At 37.8% G+C, this 19686-nt stretch overlaps 1 protein-coding gene across 1 annotated transcript in view; it reads left to right on the forward strand.

Annotated features, from left to right (window-relative positions):
• The window catches only part of ATF6 (activating transcription factor 6), a 219850-nt gene that overhangs the window by 29413 nt on the left and 170751 nt on the right, over positions 1-19686 (forward strand). The window contains exons 8-9 of the mRNA XM_067728453.1: positions 12830-13015; positions 13945-14036. Of these exons, the coding sequence (XP_067584554.1) occupies positions 12830-13015; positions 13945-14036 (278 nt within the window). The remainder of the gene's footprint in view (positions 1-12829; positions 13016-13944; positions 14037-19686) is intronic.

Raw genomic sequence — 19686 nt, forward strand, 5'->3', positions numbered from 1 at the left:
GTTTATCATACTACTGACTCATCTGTCTACCAGAATTATTAACTAGCACGTCAGTAGCCCATTTAGTTGTGAAACTGCTCTACTGTTGCATAAACACAACCAAGTAATCTCCATCAGAAATATTGTAAGGACCCATAACAAAAGAATATTATCTACTGGAAGTAGAACCTCGAAGTTCTATAGTAATTCCCACAGTTTACATAGGTATTGAAAACTGTGTGCCAAAACATGAAGGAGGAACATTAGTGTCACGTGAGAACAGACATGGATAGTACAGGATTAAGCTTGACTATTATGTTAGTTTATTTTGTGGACTAAAAAAGGTAAGCACAGTGCTTATGGCATAATAGGCACTAATGCATAGTGTGTGTTTCAGTTGAAGGTGAAATGATATGAAGCTGGGATTTGCTTTAAAATACTCTATGGGGAGATGATGAGCGCAGGATAGAGGAAACATGATTGGCAAAATGTTGGTAATTATTTAAGTTGGGTATGTAATCTTTCTTTCCTTTTGGTGTTTGGTAAATTTTCTACAATAAGTATATGAACAACAATAACAAAGATCTAAAAATATTTCATGATATTTTCAATTAAAAAGTTGTACAACCAATAAAAAAAAGAGTATGTTTTTCACAGGAGACTGAGGAAGTTAAGAATGATGAAAGAGGATTTTTTTTAAAAAAATTCATTTATTTTATTTATTTATTTTTGGCTGAGTTGGGTTTTTGTTGCTGCGCGTGGGCTTTCTCTAGTTGCGGTGAGCGGGGGCTACTCTTTGTTGTGGTCGTGCAGGCTTCTCATTGCAGTGGCTTCTCTTGTTGTGGAGCACAGGCTCTAGGCACGCGGGCTTCAGTAGTTGAGGCACGTGGGCTCTAGAGTGCAGGTACAGTAGTTGTGGCGCATGGGCTTAGCTACTCTGCGGCATGTGGGATCTTCCTGGACCAGGGCTCTAACCCGTGTCCATTGCATTGGCAGGTGGATTCTTAACTACTGCACCACCAGGGAAGCCCTTTCATTTCTTATTTTGTTTATTTGGGTCCTCTCTCTTTTCTTCTAGGTGAGCCTGGCTAGAGGTTTGTCCATTTAATCTTTTCAAAAAACCAGCTCTTGTTTTTATTGATGTTTTCTGTTATTTTTTGATCTCTATTTTATTTATTTCCTCTCTGATCTTTATTACTTCCTTCCTTCTGCTGGCTTTGGGTTTTGTTTGTTCTTTTTTCCCAAATCCTTTAGGTGGCAGGTTAGGTCGTTTATTTGAGATTTTTATTGTTTCTTGAGGAAGGCCTATATCACTATGAACTTCCCTTTTAGAACTGTATTTGCTACATCCCACAGATTTTGGAAAGCTATGTTTTCATTTTCATTTGTCTTGAGGTATTTTCTGATTTCTTCTTTGATTCATTGTTGACCCATTGTGTTTTTAGTAGCATGTTGTTTAGTCTTCATGTGTTTGTTCTTTTCCCATTTTTCTTTCTGTGGTTGATTTCTAGTTTCATACCTTTGTGGTCAAATAAGATACTTGAAATAATTTCTGTCCTGAAGGATTTTTAAAATGATCCCTTAAAATTTTCTTTTAATACTCTTTAAATTGAGAATTTGAATGTTTCTTCTATAATATTCCCAAATAGAACTTGCAATAGAAAATATTCAAAGTTGTCTTTTCTTTTTTTTCTTTTTTTTTTTTTTTTTTGCGGTATGCGGGCCTCTCACTGTTGTGGCCTCTCCCATTGCGGAGCACAGGCTCCGGACGCGCAGGCTCAGCGGCCATGGCTCACGGGCCCAGCCGCTCCGCGGCATGTGGGATCTTCCCGGACCGGGGCACGAACCCGTATCCCCTGCATCGGCAGGCGGACTCTCAACCACTGCGCCACCAGGGAAGCCCCCAAAGTTGTCTTTTCTTTTTAAATTAATTTATTTATGGCTGTGTTGGGTCTTCGTTTCTGTGCGAGGGCTTTCTCTAGTTGTGGCAAGCGGGGGCCACTCTTCATCGCAGTGCGTGGGCCTCTCACTATCGCAGCCTCTCTTGTTGCGGAGCACAGGTTCCAGACGCGCAGGCTCAATAATTGTGGCTCATGGGCCCAGTTGCTCCATGGCATGTGGGATCCTCCCAGACCAGGGGGCGAACCCGCGTCCCCTGCATTGGCAGGCAGACTCCCCACCACTGCGCCACCAGGGAAGCCCCAAAGTTGTCTTTATGTAATTTGTTTAGACATTTAAAATATGTATTATGAAATACTTTAGACATGAAAAACGTAATGACTAATTAGATATTTAAAAAATATAAACAGTATATCACAGTTGTTAAAAATATTAATATAGTTTTAGTCTACATTCATAGAATTATGACATTCAATCACTGGACAGTCCAGAGGAACATAGCTAGGATGGGGAGGAGGTCTAGAAACCATGTCATGGGGAGAGGAAGGGTTTAAGGGTTGGTATGATTCAGTAAGGTGAAGGAGAGAAGACTGAAAATAGAGCTATCTTCTAGGAAATGAAGGTTGTCATGTGGAAAATAGGATAATTGTTCTGGGTTATTTCAGAGGACTCATCTAGAACAGGTTCAGGTAAGTTATAGAAAAGTTTCTTCTAATTCTAAAATTCTTTGATATAGTAATTGTATTTAAAATCCAGAAGAGGTCTTTTTTTTTCTAGGCTTAATATCTGAATAGTGAGCATCTTAATGTTGGCAATCATTGTATGTCACTGACCCATTTTGTAATCTCTAAACATTTCTATTAATTATTTGTTGGTCTTTTAGCCAGACATCCTTTAGAAGTTCTTTGGTGAGAAAGACTATGTCTGTTCCGCTTTTGCACTCTTAAGAGTGCTCTGTAAATTTGGTGAATAATTTACTGATGTAACTTTGGTGAATAATTCAGTCAACATTGAAGAACTGGGGGCTGTGTGAGATGAGAAAGTATAGAACCAACAAGTATTAGCTTTTTTTTTAAGCATTATTTATTGACTAGCATTCTTATTACTTTTCAAAATTTAGAGTTGACAGTAATACACAAGAAAGATTCAAGTACTGTGTGTCTGGTGCAAGAGACCAAAAGACGATTAGAATAAAGTTTCTGGTCAACCTGCACGGAGGTTTTTTTGCTTATTTTTCCTTGGCTAGCATGTCAGGAAGTGAGCCAAGCCTTTTCAGTATGAGTTTTCTGGTAGAGGTTTTGACTTAATGTTTATTTCAAGTAAAGAAACATCAGTCTGGCCTATCTGCTGGCCAAGCCATTCAGGAACCCAGAGTAAATCTGTTCCAGAAGGAGCTGCAGAAAACTTTGATCTGCTCATGTATATAGTCTTCTGTGAACTCAATAGTGCATGTGTTTGTTAGATTCAAGTCCTGTTAAATTAGGATAAATTTGAGTTAGTATAAATTTCTGGTTTAAAATGGCCAAAATGAAAAATTTTTCAAGTGTTTTTTTTTGTTTTTAAACCAAAGGTCTGGTGAAAAAGTTGTAATTCAGCACCAAAAAAAAAAAAAAGTGCATCAGTCTTTTGTGGCTTTGTATTGCTGACATGGCTTCTTTTTTTCTACCTTTTTTGTTCTTTTGTTTGGCTAGTTTCACTCTCCAGAGGCCTGCTACTGCCATTAAGTAGCGTTTTTAGCATACCATATTCTGCAGACTACATTAAGTGCCACATTTTCTGTTATGAAACAGTTTGCCTGGTTCAAATTATAATCTCACTCTTTCTGCCTTTTGCTGGTAAATCTGTTCTGTTTAACTCTTGGAAACCTCATCTGAGTTTTCAAGAAATATGGTTGGTTTTTGGCTGTGATCCTAATGGAAAAAATGAACATGGTCTCTTATTTCAGTGTAGACATTCTCTTAAGCAGTTTCTTAGTAAATGGTAATCTTGGAACTACAAAGATGCCTTCATGGGAAAGCGTGCTTATCTTTCTTTAAAGTGCTATTGAATGTGACCAAACATCAAACCAAGGGCTTGGAAAACAGCAGTCTGTTTAAATCTGCATTTAGTACTTCCGCCTACCCGTTATAATTCCATAAAGTTCATGAGACATTACGGTCCTGGTTTTAAGGCTGTGGAGCTACATTGTTCTGGTGATTGGGACAACAGAGCAGGAAAAAAAAGTGGTGAAATTCTATTCTACATGTTCCATAGTGGGTCAACGTGGAGCAAAAACCCTTAATAGAAATCAGTTGGTGGGAACAATGGAAAGAAAATGATCAGGAACTAGGTCAGAACTAGAAATAACATCAGATAGGAGGCTGATGAAGGGGTACAGGCTATACTGACAGGAGGCCCAGGTCTTCCTCTCAGCCCATTCACTCTGTTGAGCATCTTCCAAACCCTTTATTACTTTGGACCCTCTGTCTAATTCTTTACTTAGTGACCTGACCTCTTCCATCCCAGTCCCTATCCTTTGGAAGTCCCTGCCCTGGGTCACTAGAACCATCATGAGAAGGTAGTTGCTGGGGGGATCCCTTTCCACTGTCCTTCAAATATTTGAATGGTGTGAAGGGGATTCCCCTAGCATACATACCAAATTAAAACTTTGTGTTTGTTTCCTATGGAGACAGTGTTATACAGTTAAGTTCAAGATTTCAGGTATTGTTAGTATTGTCACCACTGAGGTAATGTGACACTGGCCCAGATGGGTGCTGTGCACACAGTGTTCCTTTGCAGCAGTGGAGGAATTGACTACCCTTTTTTTTTTTTTTTAAATGTTGAGCCTTCTTTTAATTTATTTATTTTTATTTTTGACTGTGTTGGGTCTTCGTTTCTGTGCGAGGGCTTTCTCTAGTTGTGGCAAGCGGGGGTTACTCTTCATCGCGGTGCGCGGGCCTCTCACTGTCGCGGCCTCCTCTTGTTGCGGAGCACAGGTTCCAGACGCGCAGGCTCAGTAGTTGTGGCTCACGGGCCTAGTCGCTCCACGGCATGTGGGATCTTCCCAGACCAGGGCTCAAACCCGTGTCCCCTGCATTAGCAGGCAGATTCTCAACCACTGCGCCACCAGGGAAGCCCAAGGGAATTGACTACCTTTACAGCAAAGAGTAAGCAAGCCTCCTAATTGTCCCGAGGAAGATGTTACCTTATCTCTCAAGGTAATAACTTCAAATTTTAAAATGTTGCAAAAACAAAAGTAGTGCAGAGAACACCCACGTGCCTTTACCTGGGTTCACCTATTGTTAACATTTTACCACATTTGCTTTATTAGTTCATGTTATCTATCTGCCTGTCTATCCATCTGTCAATACATACATACTCAGATTTTTTCCTGAACTATTTTAGAGGAACTTACATTCCTCATAGTCCTTTACCCCTAGGTATTTCAGTGTGTATTTCCTCAGGATAGGGATATTCTCTTACATACCTGCAGTACAGACCCATAAATTTATGTTTGTAAAATACTTTATTCAAATGTCAATGTTACAGTTTTATCAGTTCAGTTTTTTTCTCTCCAATACAGGATCCAGTTTAGGGTCAGATATTGCATATAGATGTCATGTCTCTTTAGCTTCTTTTAATCTGGAACATTTCCACAGCCTTTGTCTTTTTATTTTATTTTATTTTATTTTGCATTATGCGGGCCTCTCACTGTTGTGGCCTCTCCCATTGCGGAGCACAGGCTCCGGATGCGCAGACCCAGGGGCCATGGCTCACGGGCCCAGCTGCTCCGCGGCATGTGGGATCTTCCCAGACCGGGGCACGAACCCGTGTCCCCTGCATCGGCAGGCGGATTCTCAACCACTGCGCCACCAGGGAAGCCCCAGCCTTTGTCTTTTTGACACCTTTGAGAAATTCATCTCTTTTCTAATATAGTTTTTTAAAAAAATTAATTAATTAATAAGTTAATTTGGCTGCATGGGGTCTTTGTTGCTGTGTGCGGGCTTTCTCTAGTTGCGACGAATGGGGGCTACTTTTTGTTGTGGTGCGCGGGCTTCTCGTCGCAGTGGCTTCTCTTGTTGTGGAGCAAGGGCTCTAGAGCGCAGGCTCAGTAGTTGTGGCGCACGGGCTTAGTTGTTCTGCGGCATGTGGGATTTTCCCGGACCAGGGCTCAAATCCGTGGCCCCTGCATTGGCAGGCGGATTCTTAACCACTGCAGCACCAGGGAAGCCCCTCTAATATAGTTTTGATAAGTGCTTCACATTTATTTTTGCATAGTCCTATTTGATTCTCACAGAATCCTTGTAAAGTAGGCTTTATTCCCATTTTACCATTGAATGAATCAATTGGTTAAATATTTCAGCCAAGGCCATATTACTTAGATGGCTAATATTGATAAAGTGGTATGTGCCAGACACTTTCTAAGTGCATAAAACCTCCTGTTGGCCTTTTGAGGTGAATGAGAGTCCTGATAAATGCAGAATAAGGAGCAGTCTGAGCGATCTTGGGAGGAGATTAGATTTTTATTCTTAGGCTCTGTTTTTCTGCTTTTGTAGGAATTAAGTGAGATTTCCATATTTTGTCTGTTTTTATTTTAGTCTGATATTTAAAATTTGAAATGTGTAAAAACAGGAGATGGAATGAGGACAGATATTTTCAATATTACTTTAGTTGCGCAGTTTATCGGAGCAGCTGTGAGGCACATTGTCGTTGGAATTAAGAATTTTTGCCTCCTCACCCAGTTTATTCATAGCTGCAGGATGTTTCTTTTTACTGACACTTATGTGTATGGTACATTACAGTTTGCAGAGAACCTTCGTGTCCATTACTCATTTGATCCTCACCTCAATCATATGACCTGCGATAATGGAGTTAGGATTTAAGCCTAGGCCTTCTCTGAGTCCAGTGCTGTTGTCATTACTCTGTGCTGCATTAATGGGGCTTTCAAGGCAGCCCTGAAGCAGTGCAAACTTCAAATTACCTACATCTTGAAACTTGCTGCTCCCTCTTCTCTCCCTCTGCAAATGTATTCTCTTAATTAAAAAAAAACATTCAAGCAGATGGTTTTACCTCTTGAGAGACAAAGCATAAAGATTGACCTTATTTGAACAATCTGGTATCAAATAAAACAGCAAAGTTAATATCATCCATATTTTATGATACAGTAGTCATTATTGTGCTACATGGTAATTAAGCACACATGTTTAACATCAGTGCTAGAACCATTTTGTTTTTGGATTGGATGAGACCTTTAGAGGATTAAAGCGGTGGCTTTAAAGTTTTTGTCCACAATCCACAGTAAGAAACGTATTTTACATTTCTCTTGACATACACAGTCTAATGAAACAAGAGATAAGCTCTTACTAACTCCCTCTTTTTATTAATGTTTAAATAGACTCTGGGAGAAGAAATGATTTTTCTAAGATCTTCCAATTAATTTATTGCAGTGCTGGGACAAGAATTAAGAACTTCTGACTTCTGGGATTTCCCTGGTGGTCCAGCAGTTAAGAATCTGTGCACCCAATGCAGGGGGCCCAGGTTCAATCCCTGGTTAGGAAACTAGATTCCACATGCCGCAAGTAAAGATCCCGTATGCCACAACTAAGACCCGGTGCAGCCAAATAAATAAATAAATATATATATTTTTAAAAAAGGTCCACATCCGAAGTGAGAGAGGAGCATTGACATATATACACTACCAAATGTAAAATAGATAGCTAGTGGGAAGCAGCCGCATAGCACAGGGAGATCAGCTCGGTGCTTTGTGACCACCTAGAGGGGTGGGATAGGGAGGGTGGGAGGGAGGTGCAAGAGGGAGGGGATATATGTATATATATAGCTGATTCAATTTGTTATACAGCAGAAAGTAACACAACATTGTAAAGCAATTATACTCCAATAAAGATTTTTTTTTAAAAAAAAGGTCCTCATCAAAAAAAAAAATCATCAAAAAAACTCCCGACTTCCAGTGTTGTCATTTTAAAAAAAAATTTATTTACTTTGTTTTATTTATTTTTGGCTGTGTTGGGTCTTCGTTGCTGTGCATGGGCTTTCTCTAGTTGTGGTGAGCGGGGGCTACTCTTCATTGCAGTGCACAGGCGTCTCATTGCAGTGGTTTTTCTTGTTGTGGAGCATGGGCAAGCAGGCTTCAGTAGTAGTGGCTCGTGGGCTCAGTAGTTGTGGCTCACAGGCTCTAGAGCGCAGGCTCAGTAGTTGTGGCACACGGGCTTAGTTGCTCCGAGGCATGTGGGATCTTCCCGGACCAGGGCTTGCATTGGCAGGCGGATTCTCAACCACTGGACCTCCAGGGAAGCACCCAGTGTTGTCATTTAATGACTAAATTACTATTACTCTTATATAGCTACACCAAGTACTTCTACGGACATATGAAGCAGAGGAGTCATTAACTGAAGGCACAGGAAACTGCTCTGAGGATCTTTGAAGATCCTGTGCACAGGACTAAGATTCCTGCATTCTTCAGGAGGCTTTGCCCATAGTGTGGCTTTCCTGAGGGCATCTGGTGGATACTCTTGTCTTTGCCTCTCTACCAGTTCTTTCTTTTCACTCAGAAGATGGGATTGGATAGGGCAACTTGGACCTACAATCTAGTAGGGATTTTGTCTGTTATCCTTTCTCACTCTGGAAATCTGGGTGAAAATTATCTACTCGACTGCCAATTTAATGGCTCCTGTTACCAGTAATGAAGAGTCTTTATTTAACTTTTAATGAGTAGGAACTAGTTACACCACACACACACACACACAACTTAATAGAGAGTAAAATAAAATTTTGGCTTTCTGTCATAAGATTTGAGAAGAGTAGATGTAGTATAAGTAAAAATTTTGGTTTTCTGTTTAAAATAATTTTATGAGAAAAAAGGAGTGTACTTAAGATTCTTAAGAGAAATCAAATTGAAATGTTTAATTTATTTGAATATTTAAAATAAGGTTGCCATAAATTAAATTTGCCATTGATTTGTGCTGTACATCTTTTTTAGGATGTATTTATAATAAGTATATTTACTATGATATACAATAATATAATAATTATGTAAATTAAAAGAAGTATTTAAGAAAATTTACTCCTTTGCCTTTTAAATCAATTTCAAATAAAGGTAATTTTTGTTTGTTTGTTTTGCGGTATGCGGGCCTCTCACTGTTGTGGCCTCTCACTGTTGTGGCCTCTCCCGTTGCGGAGCACAGGCTCCAGACGCGCAGGCTCAGCGGCCATGGCTCACGGGCCCAGCCGCTCCGCGGCATGTGGGATCCTCCCGGACTGGGGCACGACCCCGTGTCCCCTGCATTGGCAGGTGGGCTCTCAACCACTGCGCCACCAGGGAAGCCCCTTTTTTTTATTTAATTGAAAAAATTTTTGTTTGACATGATGAAGAGGTTAATCAGTGACAGTTTCTGCTTCATACGTCAGTTGAGAGGGAAAGATTCAGCAAAATGAGAATTAGAACTGACAGATGTGCAGTAAGCCAGTGATTGATTCAGCTGTATGTTATCAGTACTTGATCTCTCTTGAGCTTGTGTGTGATGTTAGAATGTATTTCTTAGCAGTAAATATTTTATTTTAATATCTTTAATTTATAGCGATTCAGGACTTTGAAGCTCATTTCTTAGCAACATCACAGAATCAAGGGTCTAAATAGCCTTATTTTATTTGTAAGAAGAACATAATATCTTATAGTGTTTATTAGTCAGTAACTTAAAATTTAAAAACATAATGGAAAGAGACTTAGAGTTTTGACTCTTAAGTTGATCCAGCCTTCAAAAAGTACTTGTCCATTTGTGAAAGTTCTCCTTTTACGAGTTTCTTTCTTACTGTCAAATAAATGTTTGTTTGATAGTGAAACACCATATTTTATAGTGCAGTGTCACTAAAGGGAGAATATTTTGCTGCCGTGGAGTTTTTTCTTTTTTCTTTTTCCAAGGCACAATGCTTGGTGGAAGAGTTGTCTGAAGGCAGAATGACCAGAAGCAGTGACTGGCTAGCTGTTCACTCATTTTAGTCATGTTGAATCTTCTCATACGCCCAAAAGGGAGATGTGTCAATTGATTAATGGGCCAGAGTATTGATTTTATGTTTGCAGACTGCTAATAGAGGAAAATAAGCTTCTATTCAAGTAGTTCCGTAAGCCTTCAATTTCAAACAGGCACATAATTAAAGTAATCATACAGCTCACTGAGTTTAGAGTTCCATACTGTGACGCAAGACTTCCTGTTTGGTGTTTAAAAGCAGTGGGGAGCTGTTGTATCAGAAGCACTGGGCTTGGAATCAACTGTCCTAAGTTCTAGCCTTGACTCTTCCACTCTCTAACAGTATCAAATGATAAGGCTTATTTTAAAGAATCTTGAAAACTGTAAAAATTTCAACAAGAGGAGATTAATTAAATGTATTATGGAACATCAAGATAATTGAAATACTATGCTGCCATTCTCATGGCATTTCAGAGATGATCATGATACACTGTATGTTAAAAATTAGTTTACAAAACAGTTATTATAGTGTAATCCTTTTTTTCTTATAAAATGTCATTCCCCATCAAAAAACCAAACAGTATGTGTGTGTTTAATCTGAAAATTATGTTTTTTTTGCCTAGAATATATAGAATAATTTAAATATTATTTATTTAGATAGCTGAAGATAGCTTGCTGAAATGTAAAGTTGGAACTCTGGTGATTCCTGTGGATTTTATATATTTTTACTGTATTTATCCTTTATATTTATTGGTAATATTGAGTATTTACCACATTTTCAGAGCTATTGTGTCTTTTTCTGTGGGAAGAAATGAATATTTGGCCACAGGTGGTTTTCATTTTTTTAGTATGAGGCATGTGCACTGACAGCCTTTGAAACTTCATGCTGTATAAAATGCAGGTGCTTTTATTGTTTACAGAAATCCCTAATCCTTGTTTGAAATTTATTAAATGGTGTGCCATCTGTAAGCCTTCCCAAATTCCATACATTAATTAGCCTTTAAAGTAAGGTTACCTTTTATCTAACTTTTAGTATAAACTCTTCCATCTGGGAACCTTCTCTTTTATGTGTTTGTTCAGCGTTCTGTGTACTTAAGCACTCTAGTATTAAGTATTAATTATGGATACTGGCATTCCAAGTAACAATGAAGATCACTGAGAGTAACAGTAGTTTGAACAAAGTGGCATTGTCCAGAGAATAGTTTGAAATTGATGAATAATCAGTCCATCGTGGCTTTGCCACCTCTGTGTGTGTGTGTGTGTGTGTGTGTGTATTTAGCATTTGAAGAGTGGGATAGTTATTCCACAGGGAAACTTTATAAATTTGGTAGATGGTTATATAAGTCAGCATTCTTGTGAAGTTTCAGTTAAAAAAGAAAAAAAAAGGAAAAAATACTCCTCTTGACATCTCATATAATGTTTCTTTTCCTTGTGGATTCTGATTGCTTGGCTGGCTTTGGTATACCTCTGTTTCTAGCAAATGTAGTATGGGGTGGGAATTGTGTTGTTATTTCAAAAGAAATCAGTATTATTTAATTGTATTTACCAATCTGAGTAAGCATTATTAAACACCCACAGTAAAATGTTTATTTTTTTAAAGTCCTTTACAAAACAGAGAACTCAGTAATTCAGTCATCTGTATTCTTACAATAATAAATTTAATATTATTTGGTGCTTTTTATGGACTTTTGCTACCTCACCATCTCTCCCAAATAAATTAGACTAAAATTAAAACAAATAGGTTCCACACCTTAGTTCAGAAAATATGACAAAAATAATTTTGCTCAGTAAGTTTTGATTATGGTAGCTATTGTGGATCATATTACATAGTTTTGGTTTCCAGGGTATAAAATCTAGGTGGTGAGAGAGAGTCAACATTTTTGAGACAGTTGAGACCATTAGAGTGTTCAGGTGTATCTTCCAAATTATATGGGCATAAGAAATTCAGATAATATAAAAACTCCGAGTGGTTTATCATAGTTAGAGTTTGGACGGTCCTTAATATTAGCTTAGTAGAGGAGACAGCATTCCAAATTGGAACAAACAGTATGAATAAAGGAACGAGTTAGGTGTGTATGAAGATCATGGAGTAGCCTTAAATGTTAAGATTGGAGGGTGTGGTGTGAATAGTTGTGGGGATAGAGAAGTCGGGGGTGGTCACATTATGGAAGATCTTGAAAGCAAAGGTGGGTAGCTAGAATGCATGACTAGCTTGCTTTTGCAATGGAATAGCAAGATTAAAAGGTTTTTAGGGGAAGGAAGTTACCTTAGAAATGGTAGACAGAAGGAGCCTGAAGCCAATTAAAGTAGTTAGGAGGCTATTGTAGTCTAGAGATGAGTTAATGAGTGCCTGCATTAGGAGAATGGCAGTGGAAATAGAAAGGAATGACAGAGACACTTTCACTGGAAGAAACTTGGTCATTAGTATATCCTCAATACATATTTAGTGAGTAAGTGGGAGGTTGAGAGAGGGAGTAAATTTAGACAATGAAAGAAAAATAGGTTACTGGTCACATCTTCCATTATATCCTGAGAGATACCACTGATATAAAATGAATAGATTTTTTCAAAAATAGAGGGAGATAATGAGTTCAGTTTGCACATAGTGAATTTCAAGTGATGGTAACTCTACAAGTAGAAGTGGCCTTATAGGTAATTGGATGTATGGTTCTGAAAAATAGTCAATTCAGGGCCTGCGATATAGATTAAAGGTGTCTGTATATATACATACATATATACGTAGTGTTTCTAAAGGGAAAATTGGAAGATCAATAAATAAGCCTTAGAAAACACCAGAAGAAAACGTTTAACAGGTTTTAGAAGGCCTTATTTAATCATTTGATTTCAATTTACTTTGAGTAATATTTTTTAAAACAACCAGTAACCTGTGTTTTGAACAATTTGTTAAAAGATAATTGTAAAAATCAGTATATTCTTAACTGATCTGATCCTAAAATCCAAATATTTTGATTCACCGTAACTTTTCCTAGATTGCTGTGCTAAGGAGGCAGCAACGTATGATAAAAAATCGAGAGTCAGCTTGTCAGTCCCGCAAGAAGAAGAAAGAATACATGCTAGGTTTAGAGGCAAGGTTAAAGGCTGCCCTTCTGGAGAATGAGAAGCTGAAGAAAGAGAACGGATCCCTGAAGCGGCAGCTGGATGAAGTTGTATCAGAGGTGAGTGATGGTTGTGATACAGCCAGGATAATGGGTTAAAGTGTTCTTTTTTTTCTGATAAATCAATTGGAAATTTTACATTTTAAATTAAATTGTGTAAAATAATAGTACTAGGAAAAGGCAGGCACGATAAACCCCAAAACATTTGTAGTAAGGATAAAGTATTGGAAAGAGGAGGTTTTGAATTGTACCTCACAAGCTGTATACAAAAGTTGTCTTCTTTTCCTGGGTTTCTCCTCACTTATTACCATAGCACTCTCTTGTTTTTTTTTTGACTAAATGAATCATATTGGGGCTCCTAAATAGTCCCACTAGGTCTTCCCTTTTAAAAAAGAAAACAATACAAAATAAAAACTTGTTAATGTTTTCTTGGTCTACATGACCACTATTATGTTTTCTATTTTGTTGCCATGCTGGTCCCAGCAAGGTTAATCTTCTCCTCAGTTCTGTTGATGAAATCTGCTGCTTTCAGGATTTCCTACTGCAGTGCTGTCCTGAACCAAATTGATGCCTCTGCCTACTGAGTGGGGCTTCTTATATTGCTCTTTCTATCTTTCCTTGAGCATATGGGAATATTTCATTATGTTACTGAAAACAATGATTTAATAGGGAGACAAACCACAGAAGTATCTTAGGATTCTTTGAAGATCCATAAAATTATAAAAATGGTTGAATTCTTTCCTTTTGGGTGAGGATGCCTCTGCCACAGGGTGGCTGCTATGTTTCTTCTCTCCTGCTACTCTCCTTTTCTCCCTCTCTGGAAAGTTCTGCTCTAGTCTTTTGGAAAGTACTATTTCCTCACATTTGCGTTTTGGTTTTTTGTTTAAGTATTCACATAACTGGTGAAGAGGAGAGTTGTTGTCTCAGATGTTGCTTTTTGTGAGATTGATCTGTAGTTCAATTGTATTTCATATGGTCCTTTTCTTTAGAACCAGAGGCTTAAAGTTCCCAGTCCGAAGCGAAGAGCTATCTGTGTGATGATAGTTTTGGCATTTGTAATACTGAACTATGGACCCATGAGGTAAGTGTATAGATATTTATTTTGGATACTAATGCTAAAAATTTAAATTCTTGTTATTTATTATTCTAGCTCTAGTCATAAGCTAGGGAAAAATGGATTTGTTTTGTTCTTCACCTAGGTCTGGCAGAAAGTTCATGTTTTTTAATGAAGAAAGCCTTAAGTTATTCAACAGATCACTGATGAAGCAGAATAATGAACTGATTAGGATCATGGGCATTGAAATTAGACTGCCTGAGTTCAAATCCTATCTCCTCCACTTAGTAACTTTGTTGTCTTAGGCAAGTTACTTAATCTCTCTATGCCTCAGTTACTTACTTTTAAAATGTGTTTATAAGAATAATATTACCTACCTCAGTACTATGATACTTGAGTATCAGAGATTATAAGGCACTTGGGTGGCTTCCTCCCTAGCTATAAAATAAGTAGGTAGAGCAATAATTCTCAGTTTCTTCTTTAGTAGATTTGGAATGTGAATCAGTATAAATATTTTAAGGATCTAGCTGAACTTGCTTCAGGTTTTCAGCTAAATCACAGCTAAGAAATGCTGCTTTTGTGTTGGAGTCATAGAATACTAGAATTCAAAGGGATCTTAGAAATCATCTTTTTCAGACTCCCACTAACCATGGCACACTCAACACATGAACAAAATCAGCATCCTAGGTGTTGGGGAGTCAAGAGTAGTTAGACAGGGGCCGTGCCTTTAAAGATGTCGTGATCCAGCTGGAGGAGAGACATGTAAAAGCATGACTACAGGATAATGTGATGAATGTCATAACATCAGTATGAACAAAGTACTAAAAGAATATAAATGAGAATATGGATTCCTTGAGGAGAAGGTTCATGTCATATTGATAGATGCTCAAAACATTTTTTTGTTGAATGACAGAATGGTAAGGGACATCCCATAGAGGAAGCTGAATCTTAAAGTGTGATGACAGTCTGCCAGGTGGAAAGTATGGGAAAGGCATGCCAAGCAGAGGGAGCAGCATGATAAAAGGCACAATTATGAAATGGCCTGACATTTTCAGAAAAAAAATGAAAAATTCAGTGCATTTTTATATATGTGGGAGTGTGTATGAGGAAATATGGCTAGCAGTATAAGTGGGGGCCAGATAATGAAGGGCCTTGTATGCTGCTATATACAGTGCTACTATAAACCAGGCATTCCTGAGTTTTTAGGCAGAGGGTAACATAATCAGTTTTGTATCTTAGGAAGATGACTCTGAGGGTGGCATTGAGAATGGATTGGATGGAGAAGAAACTATTGGCAGAGACAGCATTAGGAGGCTGTTGGTGTATTTAAGGTAATAGGTGAGAGCCTGAACTTAGACTATGGTGATGGAAAGGATGGACTATCTCAGGGTACATCTCTGAGATAGACTCTGTGGGATTTGATGACGAATACAGTGTGGAGCATGAGGAAGAAAAGAGAGAAATTAAACATAATTCCAAAATTTCTATCTTGAAGGACTGAATGGTGATGCTGTAATAGGAGGTAGCCAACATAGAAAGATGAATAGTTTTATGATGGAAGACAATGGTTTTTATTAGTAGTATGGGAAATTTGAGATAGTGACTAGATATTGGGAATTACCATGATAGATAGGTAGATAGACAAACAGAGATGTTAGTGGAATAGCTGAGATTATCCAAGGAGAAAAATAGAGGAAGAAGAGTAATAAGAATCTGAGGGAATCAGCATGAGCAGTAGATTGACTCAGGAAAAGAAACTTAGAGTGAATAGGGTTAGGTATAGAATGAGAAGAGAATGGTTTTCTGAAGCTAAGGATGAAAAGAGTTTTAAGAGGGGCTTGAGCAGTGACATCACATGCTGAGGGCTTGAGAGAGGCAGAAAGCTGAGACTGGAACATTGAATTTGGTAATTAGCAGGTCAGTAGTAATCTTGGAAAGCAGATTTATTAGGGAGAGGAGCGAAATCTATATTAAAATTAGTTGAGAACTGAAATAAGTTGAATTAATCTCTTTTATTAATAAAACTTTATTATAAAGGTTTTCAGACAGAGAAATTAGAGAAAAATAGTATAATGAACCCCTTTTTTCACATGTTTGATGGGCAAACTAGGTCACTCCTATTTTATTCCTATGTAGTTGGTTTCTAAAAAATAAAATATAGATCTCGTATTGGACTTTTGTTATTGTTTGGTGTTAGCACAGTTCCCCAGAGCATTTGATACCTCATCATGGAGCCCCAGAGACCTATCTACTTTTTAATTAGTTCACTAAGGCAACTCAGTGAAAAGAAGGCATAATTCTGAGTTGACTTATTTTTGAAAGTCCACACTATATTAGACAAGTTACATAGAATATGCTGAAGAGATACCTGGAGTAAGCCTTTGAATTATTAAAAAATTATTTTACTACTTTATTCATTATTTACTCTTGACATTTTACCCATATTTTTCATATTAAAATTATTTTGTCATTTTAATTTTTGTATTTGAGGACTGGGACTTCTTTATTCATGAAGATCTATCTCTTGATTAATAAAGGAGAAAAGAGACATGCTAATCAAAACTTTGTCATCCTGACTTAGGAACTTGAAAATAATTAAATTCCTTGAATAAAGTGAATCAGATTACTGTGGAGTGAATACAGAGTCACTAACAGCTCTCAAAATGAAGCGTTTTTACTGGGACCCTCAGTACCAGAGGGGGCTTCATGGGTGTAGGCCATTTGTTAGAACTTCTCCAGCTACACTCATTTCTTCCTTCCAAAGTCTCTTTTATATAATGACTTTTCCCACTGACTTTCCTCTGTGACTTTTGCCACAGCCATTGAGGATAACAGAGCCATAGGTTTCAATTATTATCTTATATTTAAATACCAGTTTTTAAAGGTGACCATTAGTAGTTATACCCTGAAGATTCTTTTATCATTACAGAGGCTGCTACTTTTCCTTCTCCTTTTGAATGCTCTTTGGACTACCTGGAACCCCAGGGCTCTACACTTTGAGAACTGCTGCCATAATTAATTTAACCATTTTCCTATTAATGGGCATTTAAATTATTTCCATACACACACACACACACACACACACGGTATTGTTTACATACATGGAGTCTGTATTGTGTGTGTGTGTGGAGAGAGAGAGAGTAGTAGACTGGAGTTAGAAGGCATGAATATCTGAAATTGTAATAGATTCTGCCAAATTGCCTTCCAAAAAGACTGTCCCAGTTTACACTCCCACCAGCAAGTGAAAGGAAGATCCATTTCTCTACACCTTTCCTAACATGGATATTGTAAGTGTTTTTTAATATTTACCTATCTTCTGGATCAAAAATGTTATCTTAACATTTTTGCAGCCACAGTGGCCTCCTTGCTCTTCCTCAAACACACTAATGATGTTCCTGCTTCAGTTTCTTCACATTTATTATCCCTACTGCCTGGAATGCTCTTCTCCAGTGGCCTTCCTTCAAGTGTTAGCTCAAATGCCACCTCAATGAGACTGTCCTGGACTGCCTTCTCTAAATTGCCACCCCTGCTCCTGCCACCACACTTCCTATTCTCTTTTTTCTTTTCTCCATAGTACCTCTTGTCTTCTAGTATACTGTATAATTTACTTATTTATTTTCTTTATTTCCTTGCAGAGATTTTCATCTGTTTTTTGTTTTACAGTGCTTAGAACAGAGCCTGGCACATAGTGGTCTCTCAATAAATATTTTTGGTATGAATGAATATGTTCCCCCTACCCTCACCCCCCATTAGTAGTAAGTTATTTTTTGATAAGTCTTTAGCTAGTTGTATTTCTCTTTTAAAAGGATTACTTGTAATCTTGACCAAAAAATCTTTTCTTTTGGTATGAGTTGCTGTAAACCTACTTGCATGTATTAAATATGTATCTAGTGTTTATTGACAAGTAACCTGCTTGCCATACTATGCATATATTTACTAATTCCTATTTTTGTACGTTTATGTACACCATTCCTAAACTGAAAGAACTTCCTTCTGTCTTGCAACTTATGTTTTAGTCTCTCCCCACTGACATTCTTGATATTGTTTTATTCAACTGCTTCTCACCAGTCATCAATTTGTTACATTTTCTTCCACTTGTTGAAGTTGTGTTTTGTGCTGTTACTGTTTCTTATGCATATTTTGTCACAGGTATAAAGTCTTAGATCATGTTGTCTAGTTCTTTAATTTTGTCCTGTAGAGACAAGACAGTGTTCATCCCAGAGGAGATACACAGTTATGTGTGTTCATTTGCTATTTCTCAAAAGCTGTGTGCTTTTAGTTCCTCGTTTCTTATCTAGGCTATATGAGGTACTCATTATTTATTCAGTCAGACATACAGCAAATATTTTTAGAGGACTATTGTTTGCCAGGTACTGAGCAAGGAGCCAGGAATGCAAACACGAATAAAAGTCTAGTAAGAGAAGCACATATGTAAACAACTGTGGTATGAAAAAGAATTATGTAAATGTTGTATAAAGATAGGGGCATATTCTTTTTTTTTTAATATATATATTAAAATATTTATTTATTTGGTTGCACTGGGTCTTAGTTGCAGCAGGCGGGCTCCGTAGTTGCGGCTCGCGGGCTCCTTCGTTGTGGCATGCGAACTCTTAGTTGCGGTATGCATGTGGGATCTAGTTCCCTGGCCAGGGATCGAACCCAGACCCACTGCATTGGCAACGCAGAGTCTTACCCACTGCACCACCAGGGAATTCCCAATAGGGGCATATTGTTGAAGGAACATCAGTGACTCTGATGATGGTAGTCACAGAGGCTTTATGGAGTAGCATTTGATGAACGAATAAAGAGAATGTAATTATGCTTCAGGAAATGAGGGTGGTATTGGGGACGTCTTGCTGTGAAAGCCCTCAGAAGTCAACAGAGATTTGAAAAATAAGACAGCAACAAAAAATTTTTAATGAATTAATGATCTTCACTGATGGCTGAGGTGATGGGTGTATCATGGGTTGGGTCTTATTTCCATGAGCAAGTAGATTGATCCATTATGGATGGAGGAGATAATAGTCTCAATTTATTAATAAAGGTTTGTGTTTAAAAAAATTAGATGGACAGTACAAAAAGGAGAATTAAGAATGGGAGAAAGTTTAAATACTTGAAAATACTGAGCAACAACCTAAGGAAATCTGTGTCTGTCTCTGTGTGAAGGCTTTAGGAACAGAAAGCCAAGAAGTAGTGGGAATATTAGGAACTGTTCAGATTTTGAAAACATGTTAAAAGGCTTAGATTGAAGAAAAGCAACAAAGAGAAGAGCTAGAAGGAATGAAGAAATATCAAAATGTCTTAACAAGTTGGAATATCTCCAGATACCAAGAAGGAAATAGGAAAGAAACTGGCTATGAAACTCATAAAAAGCAGGAACTATTTCTTCTGGAGAAAATTTGGCACAGTGAAATATCAAAGCTCAGAGAGCAAAAATGTTTGAAAGACTGAAATCTACCCCTGAACCAAATGTTGGGAATGGAGATGTTGCATCATGTATATTATTCAGAAGCATTTCTTAATTGACCTCATTGTTTGCAGTCTTTTCACTGCAAAACCAATGATCTTCTCGGACCTGGGAATCCGCCAGAGGAGCGGGAAATCCCCAGTTGAACCTTATTAGTACCACCTGGAAGATATTTAGTGAACAACTTCCACATCCGTGGCCTTGAATATC

Source organism: Pseudorca crassidens, chromosome 2 (assembly GCF_039906515.1).
Source record: "Pseudorca crassidens isolate mPseCra1 chromosome 2, mPseCra1.hap1, whole genome shotgun sequence".
Taxonomy (NCBI): Eukaryota; Metazoa; Chordata; class Mammalia; order Artiodactyla; family Delphinidae; genus Pseudorca; species Pseudorca crassidens.